Raw genomic sequence first — 20,038 nt, 5'->3', positions numbered from 1 at the left:
GCCAGGACTTTGCCACTGGACATATCGCGTTGCCGAGATCTCTTCCAGCCCAGCTTCGTTGCAGAGTCCGGAATTCATTTTATACAAAAAAATTTTTTTACAACTGACAATTGGGTATTGTCGCGATCTACAAATTTTGTGGTGATTGCAGGCGAGATGGGGTCGGTAGTTGGAGAAAAGTTTCGGTTTTTCGTTAAGACGGATGAATGTACACATATTAGGATGGAGGTATATTTTAAAAGCAATTTGGGAGGGGGGGGGGGCGTACCATCTCATCTGTTATCTTACACTTGCCATATTATATACACAAAATACAAACAACGAAATGAGAATCTTATTGTGAAATATAAAATAACCATCGGAGTGAGTCTCTCGCTTAACACCTTAATGGCGAGCAAATGGGTTTGATAACTTGCGGACTAGAAGCCAGCATCAGTTTTATTGGGTTGAGTTCAGTCGCTCCCCGGGGTGGATTTAATGAAAATATACAAAATAGAAATATTGTGTGGGGGGGGGGGGATATATACATATACAACTAGGGAATCTCGCTTAGAATCTTATTCGGTGAGCAACATGAATACGGCAATATGAGTACGCACGTGTATTGTTGACATGAAACGCATGAAGAACTTGAGGAAAGATGCAAGGTGTACAGAAAACTGGATGTCGTGTGATGATGCTTGCTCATTTTTTGAGATGATGATTTTAGGAAGGGATAAACTCATCCCTACCCGAGATGATGACGAGTTTTTCCCTTGCTAAAAATAAGCATCTTCACTGAACATCCAGTTTTCTGTACATCTTGCATATGTGTTTTGAAGTTGCAACCGCCATATTTACTGTTCAAATTGAAAGAATATTTTTTTATTTTCTTTATGTACCAGAACACACATAACTGATTTGAAGTAAACATCGTGATTATTTTTTGATTTCAATTAAAATTCTAATACATATCTATATTTCAATACTTCTTCTCTCCAGCTACCTAAAGTCAACGAATGGCACGTGGCCGGTGGAGATTCAGCGCATCTGAGGAGGCCTCCAAACGAAGACGAACTTTTGAGGAGTATCCTACCTCATGTGACATTCAACTGTGTTGGTAAGACCGGTTATTTCCCAGATGCCAAATTCGGCTGTGAGGTGTTCCACTACTGCAAGTCGGACGGGATGCGGAACACGTTCCACTGCCCTAAGAATTCGATATTCAATCAGCTCAGCATGGGCTGCGAGGGTAAGAACGAAATCAACAGGAGGATATGCGCAGAGGGCTCCATAGTCTCGGCCGAAGAAGGCGGGTGGACACCGGTCAAGATGAATCAGGCCAACGTTCACTTGATGCCGGGTTTCGTCAATCGCGAAATGAACCACATGCCGAAACCAATGATAATGATGGCTGGTGCACCCAAACTGCACCATAGTCATCAAGATCCAGCAAAGTCAAAACCCGTCAAATTAGAGAAGCTGCTCAGTTTTATGACTCCCGCCGACAAAAAACCCTCGCACATACCACCAGACTTGCAACGTCTACCTTCGAACGGTAACCCCAAGGTATTTCTCAAACCCGATGGTTCAAATATGGAACTCCTGCCGAAAATGGGTGTAAATTCAAATGAGCAACCTCTCCCGGCAACGGAGGAGAAAGTCGTCGATCAACAAAAAGCCAAGGAAGTCAACACCCAACCCCTAGATTCTGCAGTCGCAAAGATTCCTGAAACAGACTCCGGCAACGCGGCACCGGCACAAAAGAAGCGTAGAAGGCAGCACGTGAGGAAAGGCCGTGTCCTGGATCTTCACACTTCAGAAACCGAACACAAAGAACAGCCCCATGCGTCCCATCTCCACGCAGAAACCACAACGTTGAGCACCACCGGCACCACCGAAGAAGCATCGGCGACCACAGCTCCCTCAAATCGCCAACAAACTGGAGTAACGGAGGCATACAACTCTTCGGCTGACACCCGGCAAGAAAATGACAAGGGCAGAAGACCAAAGCTTTTCGGCGTTGCCGACAGGAGGCCGAAGGACTTCAAGTCCCAGAGGTCACGTAGGAGGAAGACGACCACCACTAGTTCTACTACTACGACCACGACGACGCTTTCACCGACCACTGTGAGGTCACGTGTAGAATCAATTAGAATCGACAATCAAGGATCCCCTAGCACCAGGAACGCAGAGTGAGTATGCGGGGACTCTCATTTTGTTTACTACACTGTGTATAACAGGGGGTCTTCAACGCATGGCCCATGGGGCCACATTTGACATTCGGAGCTTTTGGCCGTGGACCGCCGATCATTTTCACAAAATGGTTAAAAACATTAAAAACGATTAATTCTAAAATTAAAAAAAATAATTCCTTAGCAAATTGATGAAAATTTTCAGAAATGCTGAAAAACAATTACAAACCCCTATTCTTTGTGATTCTAAAACAGTTAGAATCACGAAGAATAGTCAAGAAAAACAATGAAAATCGATATTTTCTTCCAAAATGACGTTTATAACGTAGTCGGGTACCTTAACAGCTATGTTTATTATTCGTATATAATCGTATTCCCATTGCTCAAACGTAAAAACCGATAGATGACGCTTTCTCAACGTGCCCTGGCCAGATTCCCCCACCGAGCACAATACAAGGGCCGAAGTGCAGTAAAACTCTTTCTCTGGAGCCTTCAGGTTCTTGACTTTTTGTGTTCCACGAACCCTTTGTGCCAGCCAAAGGGTCGTCAAAAACAAAAACCAGCCATCTCTTTTGTCAGTAGGATGAAGGCCACGGACCTCTTCATAGAATGATATATTCAGCACATAATAATGCAAAAGCAATAACTGTTATCTCACCCGAGCACACGTCTCATGGTTTAAGAACGATTACTATAGATAAAAAGATGTGCCGCACCGTACTATCGAGTAGGCATCACCAGGACCCGAGTTCGAAACTCGCTGGTAAGTAAGTGGTCGGCTGAAGTTGATTTCATGTAATTTTCCAGGTATGTATTATAAAGATATTGGTACCTTTGGATGCACCCCCGAAACACCTAAGAAGGTGTATGAGAAAGTTTAGAAACCAGACACTTCTTCTTAACCGTACATGCACTTAATACACATTCCTCTGCGGAATTTCTAGCGGATGTAATAAGGCTCAGTAAATACTCTAATTCTTAGTATGTATTGTATTGAGAAACATTCTGTTAATGTTTTTGAGCAAACACTGCAATTTAATTAATATTATTGTTTATAAAATATTTATCGATATCGTAATATTTTGATTTTTCCCATGCATGACGAGAAACGCCAGGGTCCCCCATACCCAGCCTTAAATAAAACATGGACTTCGTAGGGAAAAGCTGCTTTGGGCATACATCTCACGATGCCGATGCCGGCCGCGCGAGCGAGCGCATGCACATCAACCTCCTATCTCTGACTCTAATGTAGTCGAAAAGATCCGATTTCTGCGGTGCTACTGTTGCTGCTGCTACGGTTAGTCAATTAGCCCGGGCAATTAGCCCCCGTGTGCAAAAAATGACCGTGGTGCGACAAAAATAATCAAAATGAGGGCAATGGTCAAGAAATATCGGGTGGATTTCACCAGAGACATAGCTGGAAGAAGAGTCAGAAGCCAACATTTCTTCCAGGATTCTTTGGGATACAAAAAAATTGTGAAAATTAGAATAGAAGAAAACGAGTTAAGAAGGATGAAATTTAGGACAGTGGTGAGCAAACTGCGGCCCGTCTAGAAGTTCTATCCGTCCTGCAGCAGATTTCAAAACAATAATATAGAAATTTTCAATTTCAGTGTTCTTAAAAGAAGTATTTTTTTAGGAACACTGAAATTTTGAAAATTAGTGGTGCTATTGTTAAATTAAAACACCATCCAAAAATATTTGATAGTGAGATTTTCCGGATGCAGTTACTCGGCATAAAGATTTTTTGAGAAACGGGGATCCTAGAGCTGTTGGGATGCCATTTTTTAGCGGTGACCTGAAATACACATCTCGGTTAGCATTGCGACCCATGGACTCAGTGAATAATGTTTCTCATTGATACAATGTTTGTTTTTGGCGCAACAAGGGATGTACAACCAATCTCGAATACCCTTTCAATGATTGGCGTAAGCAAACGCGGGTTTTTGGGAATCTGAACCCCCCCCCCTCCCAAGCCGTGATTATAGTGTTATTTTACAGGAGAAACATGTAACCCTTCTTCTGAAGGAAAAAGATTCGAACCCCCCGTTATAAATTAATTTATATTTTTGAAATATTCTGGAAAATGAAAATGATTAACGGTTCAACATCTTTTCTCGCTATTTGTCAGGTCGTTCTCTGAAGCCTTTCCACACATGGAAACTATCGACGTCCCGTTGCCTCAACCGAAACCGTACAAGCTCCCACCACTTCCAGAATCTTTGTTCGACCTACACACCGACGCATCCGAGATAATGGACACCGAAGATGTCGTCTCGAAACTGAAGAAAAGCTGGATGAAGGCTACGAAAACATCATTCGATGACGATAATACTGACTTCCGTTTCGGTGATCGAGCATCCAGTGAAACCGAAACTCCCAGAGTGCAATACAAGGACGAAAAGGGTTCCAGAGCACCGGCGGATATATTCGGTGGTAAGGGTGTACAGCAGGAGTCTGACGAGAGAGTCGAGACGAGACTCAGCGACGAACACGGGAAGGTATCGAGATCGCATCGAGTGGATAAGCATAGACAGAACAGAAAGTCCGGCGGTAAGAAACAGAGAAATCGCGAACGTGACCATTGGGTCGACGAACCTCGGTCGGATGACGAGGACCCCAAAAGCGACGACGATGACAGCTTATTCGAGGACATATTCCCACCACCGAGAGCAAGGAACTCGTCCGACAAGAGGAAACGACAGAAATCTAGTTCCAGGAGACGACCGGATTTTCCGAAAAGCGAACGTTACGACGATGACGAAGATGATGTCAAAGACGACGATGATGAGCTGAAGACTGGGGATGACGATCGCCGTCACAAAACGAAATACAGTGACCGCTACCTGCCACCAAGTAAAGATATTCCGAACATCCAGAACCACAAATGGAAATCACATCATAACGACAGGGAAAAAGGTGGCAAAATCAAGGTTGGATCTTCGGCTGATGGTATTGATGATATTCTCCACGATTCATCGGATGGACGTTTAGCTCTTTTGAACCTAATGAAGGATTTGGCATTGCCTTCCGGCAGTCGAGCCAAAGAAGAAGACGGAATCCGGGCCAAAGTTAGCCAGTTGCCCAAAAACACGGCCGTGCATCGCCAGCTATCGAAACTCATCAATGAGTTTTTCGGTAAAGAACCGGAAGCCAAGACGGCAGATACAGAAAATAATAAGGATTTATACGTGCCGAAGTATAGGATCCCCGACGAGGACATATATGACGCCGCTGAAGCTGCCGCGAAGGATGTCGATAACATCCCAGAGGAAGTCCTAGAAGTGATTAAAATGATAGTAGGCCAATCGGATGAGGATGATTCAAAAGAGGACACCAGAACATCCGTCGGACCGAGAGTTATGAAAGTCGATGCGTCTTTGCGAGATATACTTGGTGATGAATTGGCCGAAATAGTAACGAAGATAAAGGGTGGGAACACAGGTGGGAGAGAAGCTGATGATGGCGCCGAGGAAGTATCAACACTGGAAGATATAATCAAGAAATTGGTATTGGAGACTCGGGAAAAAGAACAAGAAGAGGAACGGGCTGGTGCAAGACCCAATCGTGAAGAAGCGAAAGAAATTGCGGATTTAGCAAGTTTCACCTCGTTACGTCTGGGTCCAATACTGAAGTCAGTGAAATCTGCCCTCACTGATAACAAGCCGATACACTTGGCTCCATTGGGATTGGAGAAAGCCAGTTTGCATGCTTTCACTGCACCTAAACCTAAAATTCCAACAACATCGAGCAACGTCCCGATGAAAGTAATTCTCAGGGGGACTGGCGGAAGACCAAACACAGCACTGACGTCAATAGCCCCGATGGGAAAAGCCTTGGTAGCATCACCGTCGAAATCCAATTTCAAAATTGTACGGTCCATGTTGCCGAGGCCAAATCTTCAGGTCATCCATAACAACCGGATGATAGCACAACCAAAGTCACAATTCGTAGTGCTGCATCCGTCATCGTTAGTGCCACCACACCCACCTCCGTTGCCACAAAAGATGCGCTCTTCGGTGAAACCGAAGAATTTCTATCGCTCCACAGTGATCAGACCGATGACTTCGGCTCTTCAGTACGGCAGGCCTCGCATAAAGCGGTCAGCACCTTCTAGAGCCAAAAGGCAAATCCCACCTTTCACGCCAAATATCCGGCCGTTCTATAACCCTCTAGTCAGACCTTTCAATCCGAACCTGGCTCCGAATTTTCGACACAATTTCGGCAAAGGTCTACTAAGCACTTCTGGATCTCATCCGTATCCTTTTCTCCAACGTCCTCCCTCTCCGCCACATCCATTGCCTCAACCGACGCAGAGGGCACCGTTTCTGCCTCGACGTCCACTACACGGGATCCATCAAACCAGCGAGCAGACAATGATAATGAAACAAATCCCGGTTCCAGTGCAAGCAACCCACGTCAGTCATTTCACACGGGGACCCAACGCGTTTTTCAGGGCTCCGTTGGATGTGGTTCCAAGAGCACCAGTGGACAGACGCCCACCTGCGATACAGAAACTTCCATTGGTTAACCACGCCCACGCCGTCAATCATTACCCATACATGGGAGACGGTCGCTCCAATTTCTTCCCGAATTTCCCTCACGGACAAAACTTTCCCGGGCATAACAGACCGATGTTTCCGCATTTCGGACCCAACTTACAGAACCCTTTCCCCGGCCACCCTTTCCAGCTCTTTCAGCCGTCTGTACCGGTAACGCCGCAACCATTTACGCCAGCTCCCAAGGTAAAACCTCCGGGACAAGTACTACTGAGAAAACCACCCATTTTCGACTATTCTCATTTCAGCATGGTCAAGCCTGTTGAGACCGAAAGCAGGACTGTAACGACAACTCCGTCTTATCCAACCACACAGAAAACGACGGTTCATGGAGGTGTCAAGGATAACCTGAAGTTGGTAGGAAACCACGAGACTGGCTTGGTGATGCACAGTGGCTACAAGCCACCGAAAGAGTACAAGACTGTCGTGAAGCCATATGACAAGGATAACCCACACGCCCCACCGTCAGAGCCTGCGTCTGGTTATGTGGAGGTCAGTTTCATGAAAAATGTAACGCCGCCTGTTTCCAGTGGTCACCGAAAACCACCGTCATCATCTTCTTCGAGAAACCGTTACAGAGATCAAACGTCAGGCAGGTCATTGTCGAGCAAGAAGCCGAGCATCGATGGGAAACCAAAATACCCTCGCAATTACCCACCACCAGCCTTTGTAGATCCAAGCCAAACGTACAGACAAATCAAACCTCGCCGACCAAGCAACAGCGACCGTCCATCTATCAATAACGGATACAAAGACGAGCCTTTCAAGCCTCTTCTTAATATACCTGTGAGACCGAAAACAAGATCATCCACTCCATCTACATCCGATAAGAACTATTACAGCTACTACTCATCGACGCCGCCAGCAGTAAGGATCCGTAAACCCAGCCGCGTCCGTAAACGTCGCCCAAAGCCCAAACATCACCAACTCCAAACACCGCCTCCACCACAGCAGATACCGCCACCACCATCTCCTCCGGACTACACCTCGATGATGTCTTTGAACAATCACGTGTCGAACTCGATAAACCAACCAAGTCTTGAACTGAAAACAGAAAGCGCTCAAAACTCGTACCGTCCATCCGGTTATTACGTGAGAAACCAGAACGGCTTGTACGTCCCAGACAATAAGGAGACGCATTTTCCAAGCACACAGGGAAGGCACGCTCCACTGGAACCAAATAACTCACAACAATCGTCTTCCGATCCATCTCACGTGGACGAAAATGGCGAGCCTGTATTTGGAGCACGTATAAACGGCAAAAGTGGTTCTAGGACTAGGAAAGTTTCTAGAAAACCATTGACACCTTCTGCGACCAAATCTAACGAATATCAAACACCACAGTCATCAAGACACCGTGAAGTATACCCGTACACGACGCCAAAGTACAACAGCCCCCCTCCAAGAAAGCCAGATCCACCAAAAAGTCCACAATCTCCTGTACAGAGGAGGAGAAGACCCGCAGGAAATCCTCAACAGGCTCGACCCTCTAGTCAAGGCCGTGCTCCGTCTCAACAGTCGACTACTCCATATCCAAAGCCTGTTACACCATCTCCGGATTTCTTCAGCATGCCTACTGGCCTCGGTGGTCTAGTAGCGCCAGAGAAACCCCTACAACCAGGAGCTGACGTACCGCGGGATATGTTCGGTATACCGATACCTTTCGGTTCTCCGAAACTTTTCCATGGTTTCAGCCCACCCGGAAGCCACCAGGGATTCTTCAGCGTGCCACCACACGTAGCCAAACAGCACCAGTCGTCACCCCTGCAGGCAGGCGGTTCTGGTATATCAATCAAAAGCGGTGAACATAATTTCTTTTCTGCAGCGACCGAGTACCCAACCTCTTCAGCATCTACCACTGAGAACACGCCACAGAAGCGTAAAGTGATCAAGGGTCGTCGAAGGAAGAGGATAAAAGTGAAACCGGGACAACAGACTAAGGCGAACGAAGGTAACGCGGAGAACAATGGGAAACCTGGCAATCCCGTATCCCAACCGGTTGTGCAACACGTATCAGAAATCAAGACAACTTCACCGCAACCACCAGTGACTAGCCCTCGGTCGTTATACCGAACGACGTCGATTCCTCGGAAACTCTACCAAGACAACTATTCACCTCACAAACAATCTGATAAGAAAGACACTTCAATCCCTTCCTCCTTAGAAGAAGTTTCAAAGTCCTTGATGGAAGGTAAACTCGACATTAGGAAGCTCAACGCTACAATATCGACATCCGTGTCGGTATCAGCTAATGCCGAACCACCGCATCTCCAAATTCCGGAATCAAAGAAAGTCTTCTCTTCCAAAAACGGTGGACTCGCCGTCGTCAAGAAAAGCCCCAGGACTCGTAAGAGGCCGAGCAAGAACCAAAGTTCAGGATCGAGTGATTACCTCCAAAGTAACTTACACGAGAGCGAGAAGTTGCAGATAGCTTCTAGCATCTTGGACATCATCAAAGCCACGACCGAACAGGCCGAAAGGCTCAATGCCACTGGAAGCGCCGACACCAACGCGTCATTATCACAGAGCAGGTCGGCATCTCAATCGTGGATTTTGAAACCATCAGATGAAGAAACGAAACAGAAATCCACATGAATATGAAATGATCTGATCGATCATACACTAGTGCATACATGCTCAACCCGTGGTCCGTGTGTGTCAAACGTCGCCCTTGAAGCTATCTGATGTGCCCCACGCAGCAATACCTGACATTATTGGTCTTGATAAATATTATTTATGCAATGAAGAAAAATATAAACACCAAAACACTGATGACAGATGTACGAATCTGATGTCTCTTCAAAATCAAAATTAGTGATCCTTGATTAGGGCCGTTTTAATGACTTTGGAGAATCTCTGATCAATTTGAGGCCTACTTTCTCATACGTCTTAGACCCCTCTGTTAACCTGCATTCAAATTTTATAAAAACGTTGAAGAAAGAACCGAATTTAAAAATATATATATATATATACATATATATTAGAACTTGGGGGGAGGGGGCTTTGATTAGGAACCCCAGTTTGATTTGGGACCGTTACCCGTATTTCCCTCCTTTTAAGAGATGCCACTAATCCTTATTATTATTTGAAACCATCATTTTGTGGTAACCAGGAATTCTGCCCCATTTTATTCCATAGCTGCCTAATATGTATCTCCTGATCAATTGCAAGCCTTATAAGTACCACGCGATGTTTGTTAAGTGGCTCACCAGTTACAAGTTTGTTAAGTGGCTCACGACAAGCTGAAAGCTCAGTAAGTGGATCACGATCAGCTGCAAGCTCAGTAACTGGCTCACGACCAGCTGCAAGCTTAAAAAGTGGCTCGCGACCAGTTACAAGCCTATTAAGTAGAACTCATCAAAAGATTGAGCGCTCTTGCACTAGTGATTTGAGAACAACATAAACTGAAAAAATGTGACGCTCATTCGTGTGTGTATGTGTGTGAAGGTAATGAGAATCACGTTTGACTTTTGTTGCAACAAAGTGTGATTCGAGTCGAAACAATCGTTGAACATTTCGAACTCATTGGACGTGGATCTGGACACAAAACGAAAAATGCAACATGGACATTTAACCCCGATAATAGGTACAAATAGTGTGTGAGCAATGGAAACCTGTACGAATTTGTGTGTCGTGTTCACGCTGGACGTATTCAATGAACGCTAGACGCATACAAAGACGTCCAAATTCGGATTAAACTGCATTATATACGGAATTCTGGTAATGAAAATAATGCAGAGAATGTCTTGTATTTGTCTTTTTTGGAAATTGCCATCGAAAATTATGTAAATAAAGTATCATGTATGTTTATCTTTCTGTAGCAGTTTTCTATCATCAATTTTCGACATCATTTTCGAGACACACAGAATGCAGAATCATGTTCCTATCTTCTTCGCCCCAATGTGTTCTTCGTACACATATGTGTACCTCATTTTCTGCTGTTTAAAATGGGTTTTAATTATTCTTTAGCCCCGTTCTCACTTGCAAATGTCGTGGTAGCATTGGGAATTCTAGCACCCGCTCGATGACTCATTGGTGAAAATTCTTGAAGTGGGTTTTAAACCCGCTTTTTCTATTCCCCATGTGAACGGGGCCTTTTGTGTCAACGCTGTATATACTATTTGATACCGTATTCTTTTGTCTGCTAAACTGAGCATACACCGCTTGAACATTCGTCTGAGATACTTTTTACAAGTTTGTCAATTGTTTTGAAACAATCGTAGTTTCCGAAACTTTTTGTCCCATCGCCCCCTTCTTCAGAAATTGTTTTCTCCCCATCGGCTTCCAACGCAATAGGTTTTAACACACGCGGACGACTTCCGGACCCGCATGAACACTTCGAAGTTGCGGACGAATTTCACCTCGTCTGAAAAGCTCAGTGTAAAACAATTGTTAAAACTTCCTCCGGACCCGCGTCCACATCCGCTCCGTGTGAGAGGGGCCTAACCCATAGGATCCTATGTTATACCCGTAGCTACGGGCCTTTTCAGAGGCACAAAGTGAAACTGTAAACAAATATGTGGAAATGTTTTCTGGTAGCAGTTTTTTCCTCTCCACTCGAGAGAAAAGATTGGTTAGGGGAAAATGGAAATATAAATTTGAATCTATCAATTATAAAAAAGAAAAATACTGTAGAACCTCTCGATAACGGACACTCAAGGGACGAAACATTTTTCCCGCTAACGAGGAGGTACGATGACCAGTAAAACCTTGTTTATACGAATTCCATATTTATACGACGTTTCACTTTGTTCGCAATTAATTATTATAAATTTTAATGATAAAATGTACAGGGTGGGCAAAAAGTCCGTAGAAACTTTAAAAATGAATTAAAACCGGAAAAATCACCGAAATAAAAAACGGTTTGCAGGGTTAGCATTCATAGGTCACGGGAATTTTTGTGACAGGGGGGGGGGAAACGGTAGCTCAGGTATGAGCGACTTCAGTGGGAATATGCAAATGAGACGATTACAAGAACTTGCGCTTCTAATTCACGACCAGTTCACCGTTGTAAACCGTGTATGTGGCCCTGATGCACTCTGCCGTTGCTGGATTTGTGACTTACCTGCAATGTGTTATCTATCCCCTGTGGTGGCCATGTGGAACACATACTGCTGTAATTAACGATTTGGATTGGAGACATTCTGTAGGTTACTTGCGTATCTTTTCTTTGACTTGTGTACGTCAGCACCACCTATCGGCTGTTTTTTGAGTTATTTTCTTTCTTGTCTTAAAAAAAAAAAATTCCCGTGACCTAGCGATGCTAATCCTGCAAACCGTGTTTTATTTCTGTTATTTTTCCGGTTTTTATGAATTTTTAAAGTTTCTACGCACTTTTTGCCCACCCTGTATATGTTACTGTAAAAATGAACACCGGTGAGGTGATTATACATAATCAGCAATTTTCTCAATAGAGAAAAGTTGATTTGCGATTTCCCTACATTTTTATCACTTTCACCTGCGATTATGCATAATTCCCAAATAAAAATGGAAAGCTTGATAAATATGGAAGAATTTATAACCTTTTCGGGAAGAGCGACGTTACTAAAGATGCGCGCGCAAGCATCCTCTTTTTTTAGTTTTCGAATGTAGTAACCCTAACCATTCGGCCTGTTGAATTAGGATTACCAGGTTGGAAAACTGAGAAAAGAGGACGCCTGAGCATCACTCTTGGTACCGTCACTTATCCCAATTTTACCAATAGATGGCGCCACTATTTTGACCGATAAAACCGGCCGCAACAATAATTTTTCCCATCACAAAAGCACACATATCATTGAAGAAATAAATGTTTCAGAGTGGAGTAAAAAAAAAATTTTCCTTAGAAGAGGAACTTCTTCCCGGGAACTTGAAAAGGACGACAACATAACGAATTTTCGGAAATGTAGGAGGAGGAAATGACATCGAAAAGGAAGACGGTTGGTAACCCTACCTTATGTTGAATGATACCGTGTTTGCTATCGCCATCTACCAGCCATTTTTATAATTATAGTCTTTCTGTTTTTGAACAAAAAAATCCAATCTTCGTAAAATGTCATTCAAAACATTCAAAGATTTAACAAACTTTTGAAGTACTTCACATCTTGGCAACTTGAAATTTTCGTTTTTGAATTTCGTTAACTTAAAGATGCCACGACCCATGGCCCCCACAAGGGGTGGGCTGACAAGGCTCCAGTCCTGGGGACCGGGACGATTTTCAGTTTTTTTGCTTTTTCAAGCTATAAATTCATCATAAAGGGGCCCTGCCACGACCCCTTCAGTCACATTTTTCAAAAATGACTAAAAATATTGCATTCAAGCTGCAAATCGAATGCAAGAAATTTTGCGACAATCGATTAATTTGTTCTTTCAAAGTTACAAAAAATATGAAATTTATTTATTTACTTAAATGCAAGAAAAATATACAACGAAAAAAATAGAAAACACGAGAAACATAGAACGCGTTACAAACTGACCCAAACATCGACAAACTGTGAGTTGAATACAAGTTGACGAGGGGTAACTTGATTACCCGTACTGACTAGTGGCGTAATTACAGGCTGGAGAATATAGCCCAGGGCGGCAAGTTCAGAGGGGCGGCAAATTTGAGAGATGAGTGGTCAAAAAAATGTGTAAAGTGGTAGAAGAGCAGCCAAATTCAAATGACCCTAAATAAATCCGCCACTGTCGAGATAGTAAGTCACTAGGTCAGTGAGAGAGACTCACTGAGTGATTGATCAAGTGGTAAATGATCGAGAGAGCGATCACTAATACGGTCACTCACACTCAATCGCTCACTCGTGCGGTAACTCGCTTACCCACTCAATCGGCCACGCATAAAGTTCACTCACTAGCATATTTTCGATAGCTCTCATTCATCTAATCATTCGATTACTCAGTTACTCACTAGCATATTTGATAGCTCTCATTCACCTATTCATTCGGTTATTCACCCGCTCACTAGCGTATTTGATAGCTCATTCACTTTCTCTTTCGGTGACTCACTCACTAGCGTATTTGCTAGTTCGCCCGCCTACTCTTTCGGTACTCACCGTATTCGATAGCTCATCCACCCGCTCATTCGGTCATTTACTCACTGACTAGCGTATTCGCTAACTCGTTCACGTCAGTGAGAGAGATGTGAATGACCAAAAGAGTGACCTTGAGAGTGTAAAAGAATGTGAATGGCAGAAAGGGTTACCTAGAATGCGTACAAGCTTGTGAATGACCAAAAAAAAAAGAAACTTTGAAAAAAATTACACAGAGCAGCAGTGATTCCCAACGTGGGCGTTAACACCTCTTGGGGACGATGGAATGTTCCAGGTGGGCGGTAGAAGCTACGGGTTTAACATAGGATCCTATGGGTTAGATTGAGTTTGGGGGCAATGGGACAAAAAAGGTTGGGAAACTATATATGACAGAGAGCATGTGTAAACGTTTAAATGATCAAAAAAGTGGCCTAGAGAGTGTAAAAAGCATGCGCATGTCAAAAGATTAACCTAGAAAGAGTGTAAAACATGTAAATGTCTAAAAGAGCGATCTATAGCACATACAAACATGTGAATGACCAAGAAAAAAAATGGCGTAGAGCAAGTTTAAACATGCAACTGATCAAAAGAGTGACCTATAAAGCAAGGAACCAGTGAGTGACCTAGAGTGCGTTCAAGCATGTAAGTGACCAAAACTGTGTGCAACCATGTGAGTGCAACCAAACTAGTGCGCAAGCATGGAGGTATTTATTTAGGATATATATAACTCCCGCGACATAATAAATCGTGAACGTTATCCCCCACCCCCAACGAGGTCGTGACCAACCCTTTGAGAACCACTCTGCCAAGGTGATAGAGGTGAAGAAAGAAAACTCTTTTCGGATAGTCGTATCTTATTGGCGGCAAAATATCATTCGCCTCAGGTGGCAGAATTCCTAGGACCGGCCATTCCTACTGTAGCAGTGTGCCAGAAATGAATATGTCCAACGAGAAAATGCATTTACCGAAATTGTCCCATTTCCCGATTTATTTATTGCTGATTTTTATTGATTTACTGCTGATTTATTACTGATCATGTGATTGAATTTATTTGACACATTTTATTCTGATTTGATTATATTATAACTGGAACTCTCTTAGTGTCGATGTGTACAGTAAGGCCTCAGCAATACCAACTCATGAAGTTATAAAGAAAGTGCATATATACTAGGAGCAGGGGCTGGTCACCGGTCACGTGCCTTTCCCGGCAACCTTACATCGCTTTAAAGCGATTGCCAGCGATAAATGCTCTTGTCTCGAGCCTGGCACGACCCTACACTACGCCACATGCTGTCCAGAAACAATGTCCTTTCACTTCTGTTCGCCGGCTGTCCATCTACACACACACCGTGGATGCTTGGCATACTACGATGAGAGGAATCGAAAGAAAAGATAAGAAAACAGGCGAAATTCCTTGGGGAACATCCTAAGAAGATAAGCGGTCCGTCTCCTCTAGCTCCTGTAACTCCGGTACCAGCGCCATTAAGATGAGATCGCCGCTCTTCACTCTGACAGTGCGCTGGTAGCAGCACTGTTTGCAAGCGAGGATCAGAATGAATCCCAAATCTAATGAAGTCCCGGAGGAATTTTTCAGAAGATCTTCAACACTGATCAAAAGGCGAATTAGACTGGGTGTATTGAACTGTTCGAGCGCAATGGGGTGCTCTGACCTTCTGTCATACAATCCTCGATCAATCAAACTTCTGATTGCGCCTTTTGCGATATGATTTTATACAACTTTCTATCATTGTTTATTATCGGTGCCCGTTGCACTTTGACTTTAATTTGATTGATTTGAGATCGATCCTCGATTTTTATAATTTTTAATTACCTTGCACTATATGTGATCTTTGACGTATGAATAAATTTTGCTGCTTCAATAAATACGTTGCTTCTTGCGACAGAGCCTGGGTGGAAACCTCGCGGTTTCTCCAGTGTCGATGTACATGATTGCACCTGCCCAAGTTTGAAGCCTTGCATTTGCAGCCAGTGATGACCGGCTACGTTATTTTAATTCAATGAGTGAATCTCCGGAGGCACTCGAGTTACCATGGGGGATAACGTATATATACTGAAATCACCTTGTGTAATAGAGCCTGGACAACACCATCGATAGCACAAAGCCTCCGAGCGAAGCTCGTGACGTCACTGAAGAAGTCCATTATAGCCATTGGATATGCTGCAGAAAAAGGTAAATGTATCGCATGCGTCGGCCTGCTATATCAAATGGCTACAGGTGAAATGGACTTCTACAGTCACCTGTGCCGTCAAAGCTTCGTTCGCAGGCCTTCCGTTATAGATGGTGTTGACCTAGGTGTGTGTGTGACTCGGTTCTCTTGGTTCAGGGTTTAGGATATCTGGCTCTCACCCAGGAAAGTAAGATGGCGATTGCACTCCTTCCTATCATTTTATTTTGAAATATCCAGGATCACATTTGAATAACATCCCTTTAATGAATAATTTATCGCCACATTTTCCCATGATTCTCTTATCAAAACGTTTTCCATGCCTATTTTAATAGCGCATAATGCCGTAATTTTTTCAAGACTTTCAATTTCATTCTCTTCTTACATACAGAGTGTCCTGTAAGTGCTGCTTTTATCTCATCAACCGTTTGTCGTAGAGGTATAGTTTCAAATTTAAAAAAAATCCTTAAAAGACGTTCAAAACTTACCGTGCACTAGTTTCGAGAGTGAAAATACAGTGTGTCACGAAATTTAAAAAAAATCTGAATTTTTATACGGTCCGCTCTGTTCTCTAATTTCCAATAATAAAGTGGTTACCATGCCTTTTCTGAGTTCAACAAAAGAGATCCCAAGTTTCTAACCGTAATATTCCCTGAGATATTCAAATTCAAAAATTGGAGAGCTGTTGGGAAAAGACAGCGTAAATGAGGGAAAGGAGCGTTTCCCGTAAGTTTTTCTTTTTTTCTGTTCCTTCACAACTTTTCCCCGGTTTTCGAATTCAAAAATATGTTAGCGAATATTACACTTATAAACATTTTTTCTGTTGGCCTGAGAAAACACACGGCAACAACTTTCGAATTGTAAATTAGAGGACAGGGGGACCGTTTAAAAATTTAGATTATTTTCTTTTTTATTTTGCGATACACTGTATTTTCACTCTCAAAACTGTTACAGGGTAATTTTTAAACGCCTCTTGAGGATTTTCTTAAATTGGAATCACCTCTACGACAAACGGTTGACGAGATAAAAGCCGCATCAACACTTACAGGACACCCTGTATAATGTCATCATTATTCAATGGTTTTACCTTATACCCTTTTATTAGTCATAACGTATAAATTTATATCAAACAGTCTATAGGATTGACATTACTGTCAATCCTATAGATCAGGGGTGGCCAACAGCTGCCCCGCGGGCAGCATGCGACCCGTGAAGCGATTTGGTGCTGCTCGCGATAAGGTAAGAAGTCGAGTGAGAAAAATTAAATTTGTGATCATTATTTGAACTATCGGTTCTAACAGCAGATTTCTTGATTAACAAACTGCTTACAAACTTCTTATTTCTAGTGACGAAATGAATTTAATAAATAACTAATTAATTCAATTTATAATGGAGTGGCTTATACACCGGAGTCGCACCACTGATGCGGCCCGCGACCCTATAGCTGATCATTATGTCGGCCCGCGAACGGAATGAAGTTGATCACTCCTGCTATAGATTCCATTATTTTAATCAAAGCTTTAAATCATGACTTTTTACATTTTAATACGTTTTGATGACCTACAGTTGCCTGTCAACTTGAAGACTAATTCAATTTTATGATTATTTCTAACATTTTCTAACTATCCATGATTTGTCCAAGCTTCTTTTCACGTTCATGATTATTTCCAAGATTATATCAAGTTCGTAATTACATTTACTTTGAATGTTAACATAACTTAATCGCGGGTTTCTTGTAAAATAATGTCGTTTTTACTAAAATAGGCACCAACCATCCATACTTTAATGCGTGATTACTCAAACGCATTATTATTTTCACGATTTTACTCTAAGGCTTTTCTTTAATCATTCCAGTCTTATTCTTTGTTTTCAGAAAATCTTCAGGATTTTATATTTTGTGTTATCCAACCGTCTTAATAATTACTGTAATATGAATTATCTACGTTATTATTTCCAGAACATGAAATGAGTATGATTTTCATTTACCTTTTCTTGTACATGATTATTACCTCTATCACAAATGAATTTCAAGAAACTTTTATTTATAAAAAAACAAAACTTTTATTTGATTATGACAACAAGACATTCAAAATAATAATGATGGACAATCGACACATGGACAAATAAAAAAATCACGAACATTTTTCGCAGCATGATCATTATAAGTAATCAACACTATTGAGAGTCTTTGGTTGCTTCAGACGTACCCGATACTTACGAAACACATATACTAAAATAATAAAGTATCTTAAAATACACAATCTCATATCCATTTTACCCGTTTGTATTGCATTAATTTATGCTAAACAATATTTGCATATTTATATTCTTCATAGTATTTTTTTAACATTTAATTTTGGAAAAAGAAGTATTATAAATAATTAGATTTAGAAAGATTTTATAATAATTTTTGAATTGCGAAAAAATCAGAAATCAAATCCCGGGATTGCATTCTGCACGCAGATTGCTGACAGTTACGTTAATGTTACATATTTCAATGGCATTTAAGAACATGGATATTATTTTAAGGTTTTTTCGGGACAGGATATTATTAATAATAATGTTATCATCACATATTCCCGAGAGATCTTTACATATATATATATGTATATATATTCGGAACATGGATGTAACTTCTAATACTTTTAAGATTATGAATATTTCGACAACTTTCAAGAAAATTGCTATTTTCTGAAAGATTCTCCAGAATATGAATGGTTTTTGAAATATTTTACGAAACATTGAAATTTAAAAAAATGTTTTTTGGAGCATGGATATTATTCCAAGCATTTTTGAGCACATGGATATCAACACTAGAATTTTTTAGAACAAGGACCATCAAAATCATTTCGATGATTTTTCAGGACATAGATATAATTTCAACTATTATTCGGAACGTGCATATTATTTCAAAGATTTTTCGGATCATAGAGTAGTTGTAATCATTCAAGGGTGATATGATTTTTAATAATGACACATATTTTTCAAGGATATTTCAGAACATAAGGGACTTTACAGAACATGAATATTATTTCCAGGATTTTTCAGAACACGCATAGTACAAGGACTTTTCAGGACATATGTGGAATTATTATCCCATTATTTCCAGGATATTTTACAACATAGATGTTAAGGATTCCCTAGAATATGTGTATTTTTTCAAGTGTTTCCCCTGGGCGTGAGAATCATTTCAAGGGTTCCGCAAGCGCTGAAATGTCCAAAAAAGCTTCACCGGACGCATCACCAATGAGCGAGACGAGTCCATTCAAGGCTATGTAAGCCACCGATATTTTTGTAATAATCGATTATTCCGCAAGATACTCCGATAAGAAAATAAACAACAACAGACAACAAAAATTAATAAGAATATTTGATGAAAAAACGCACACGCAACAAACACTCAATCGAAAGCAATCCAATCGAACAATACAATACATCACAATATCTCCAATTTGAGGTTTGAACTATCATCGAATTTTTTTTCACGACAACAACATTGGGCATATATGACCAGAGCACGACGACACGCCGTCAGGTGTCATTTTGATAGTACATACGTACGTACCGGCACATCACGATTGCACACGATTTGCCCGATACAATCGGGCAGTTACATCAAGAAAAATGTTGCACGTCTATGACAAATGTGCGGTGAGTAGACGCCTTGGCGATCATGGAAGTTAAACCGCATCATGGACATCTTCTCATTGACAGTAGACGAGTTACACCAGCACCTCGTACAGATGGAGGATCTCTGAGGAGCTAGTTGTCTCTAGGAGGTTCTGGTTACACACAGAAGAGTGTCCGGGACGGATCGTTTCCATTTGGACGTAGGAAGACTTTTATCCTGAGCGGTGCCAGAGACATAAACAACTTATATACAACGCCTGTTTTTTTTTTTTTTTTGTGACGATTCATGTAAAACGGCATCTTTGATATATATATATTACACAAGAATTGACGACATCCATGTTTTTACGACGACAATGTTAAGACTAGTCCGAGGATGATCAGAACCAAACTGTAGCAGGCTCGCGGAGCAGCACTTGGCTGCACTTCTGGTGGATCTGAAATGAGTGAAAGGAACAAATGATGAAGCTATTGAAAATCGG

At 42.0% G+C, this 20,038-nt stretch overlaps 2 protein-coding genes across 3 annotated transcripts in view; one reads left to right on the top strand and one right to left on the bottom strand.

Annotated features, from left to right (window-relative positions):
• Positions 1 to 10,543, top strand: part of LOC149083631 (uncharacterized) — a 48,777-nt gene extending 38,234 nt beyond the window's left edge. For both annotated transcript variants that reach the window (XM_089234115.1, XM_089234113.1), the window contains exons 4-5: positions 982 to 2,174; positions 4,306 to 10,543. In XM_089234115.1, coding sequence (XP_089090241.1) covers positions 982 to 2,174; positions 4,306 to 9,328 — 6,216 coding nt within the window. In that variant the 3' untranslated portion in view covers positions 9,329 to 10,543. The remainder of the gene's footprint in view (positions 1 to 981; positions 2,175 to 4,305) is intronic.
• Positions 10,544 to 17,962: 7,419 nt separating this feature from the next.
• The window catches only part of LOC149083626 (uncharacterized), a 61,295-nt gene continuing 59,219 nt past the window's right edge, over positions 17,963 to 20,038 (bottom strand). Inside the window, exon 15 of the mRNA XM_089234112.1 lies at positions 17,963 to 19,993. Within this exon, the coding sequence (XP_089090238.1) occupies positions 19,902 to 19,993 (92 nt within the window). The 3' untranslated portion in view covers positions 17,963 to 19,901. The remainder of the gene's footprint in view (positions 19,994 to 20,038) is intronic.

This window comes from Pholcus phalangioides, unplaced genomic scaffold (assembly GCF_987345545.1).
Source record: "Pholcus phalangioides strain wild (caught in Gottingen) unplaced genomic scaffold, Ppha-v1.0 ptg000008l_1, whole genome shotgun sequence".
NCBI lineage: Eukaryota > Metazoa > Arthropoda > Arachnida > Araneae > Pholcidae > Pholcus > Pholcus phalangioides.
This window is presented reverse-complemented; position numbering and strand designations above follow the sequence as displayed.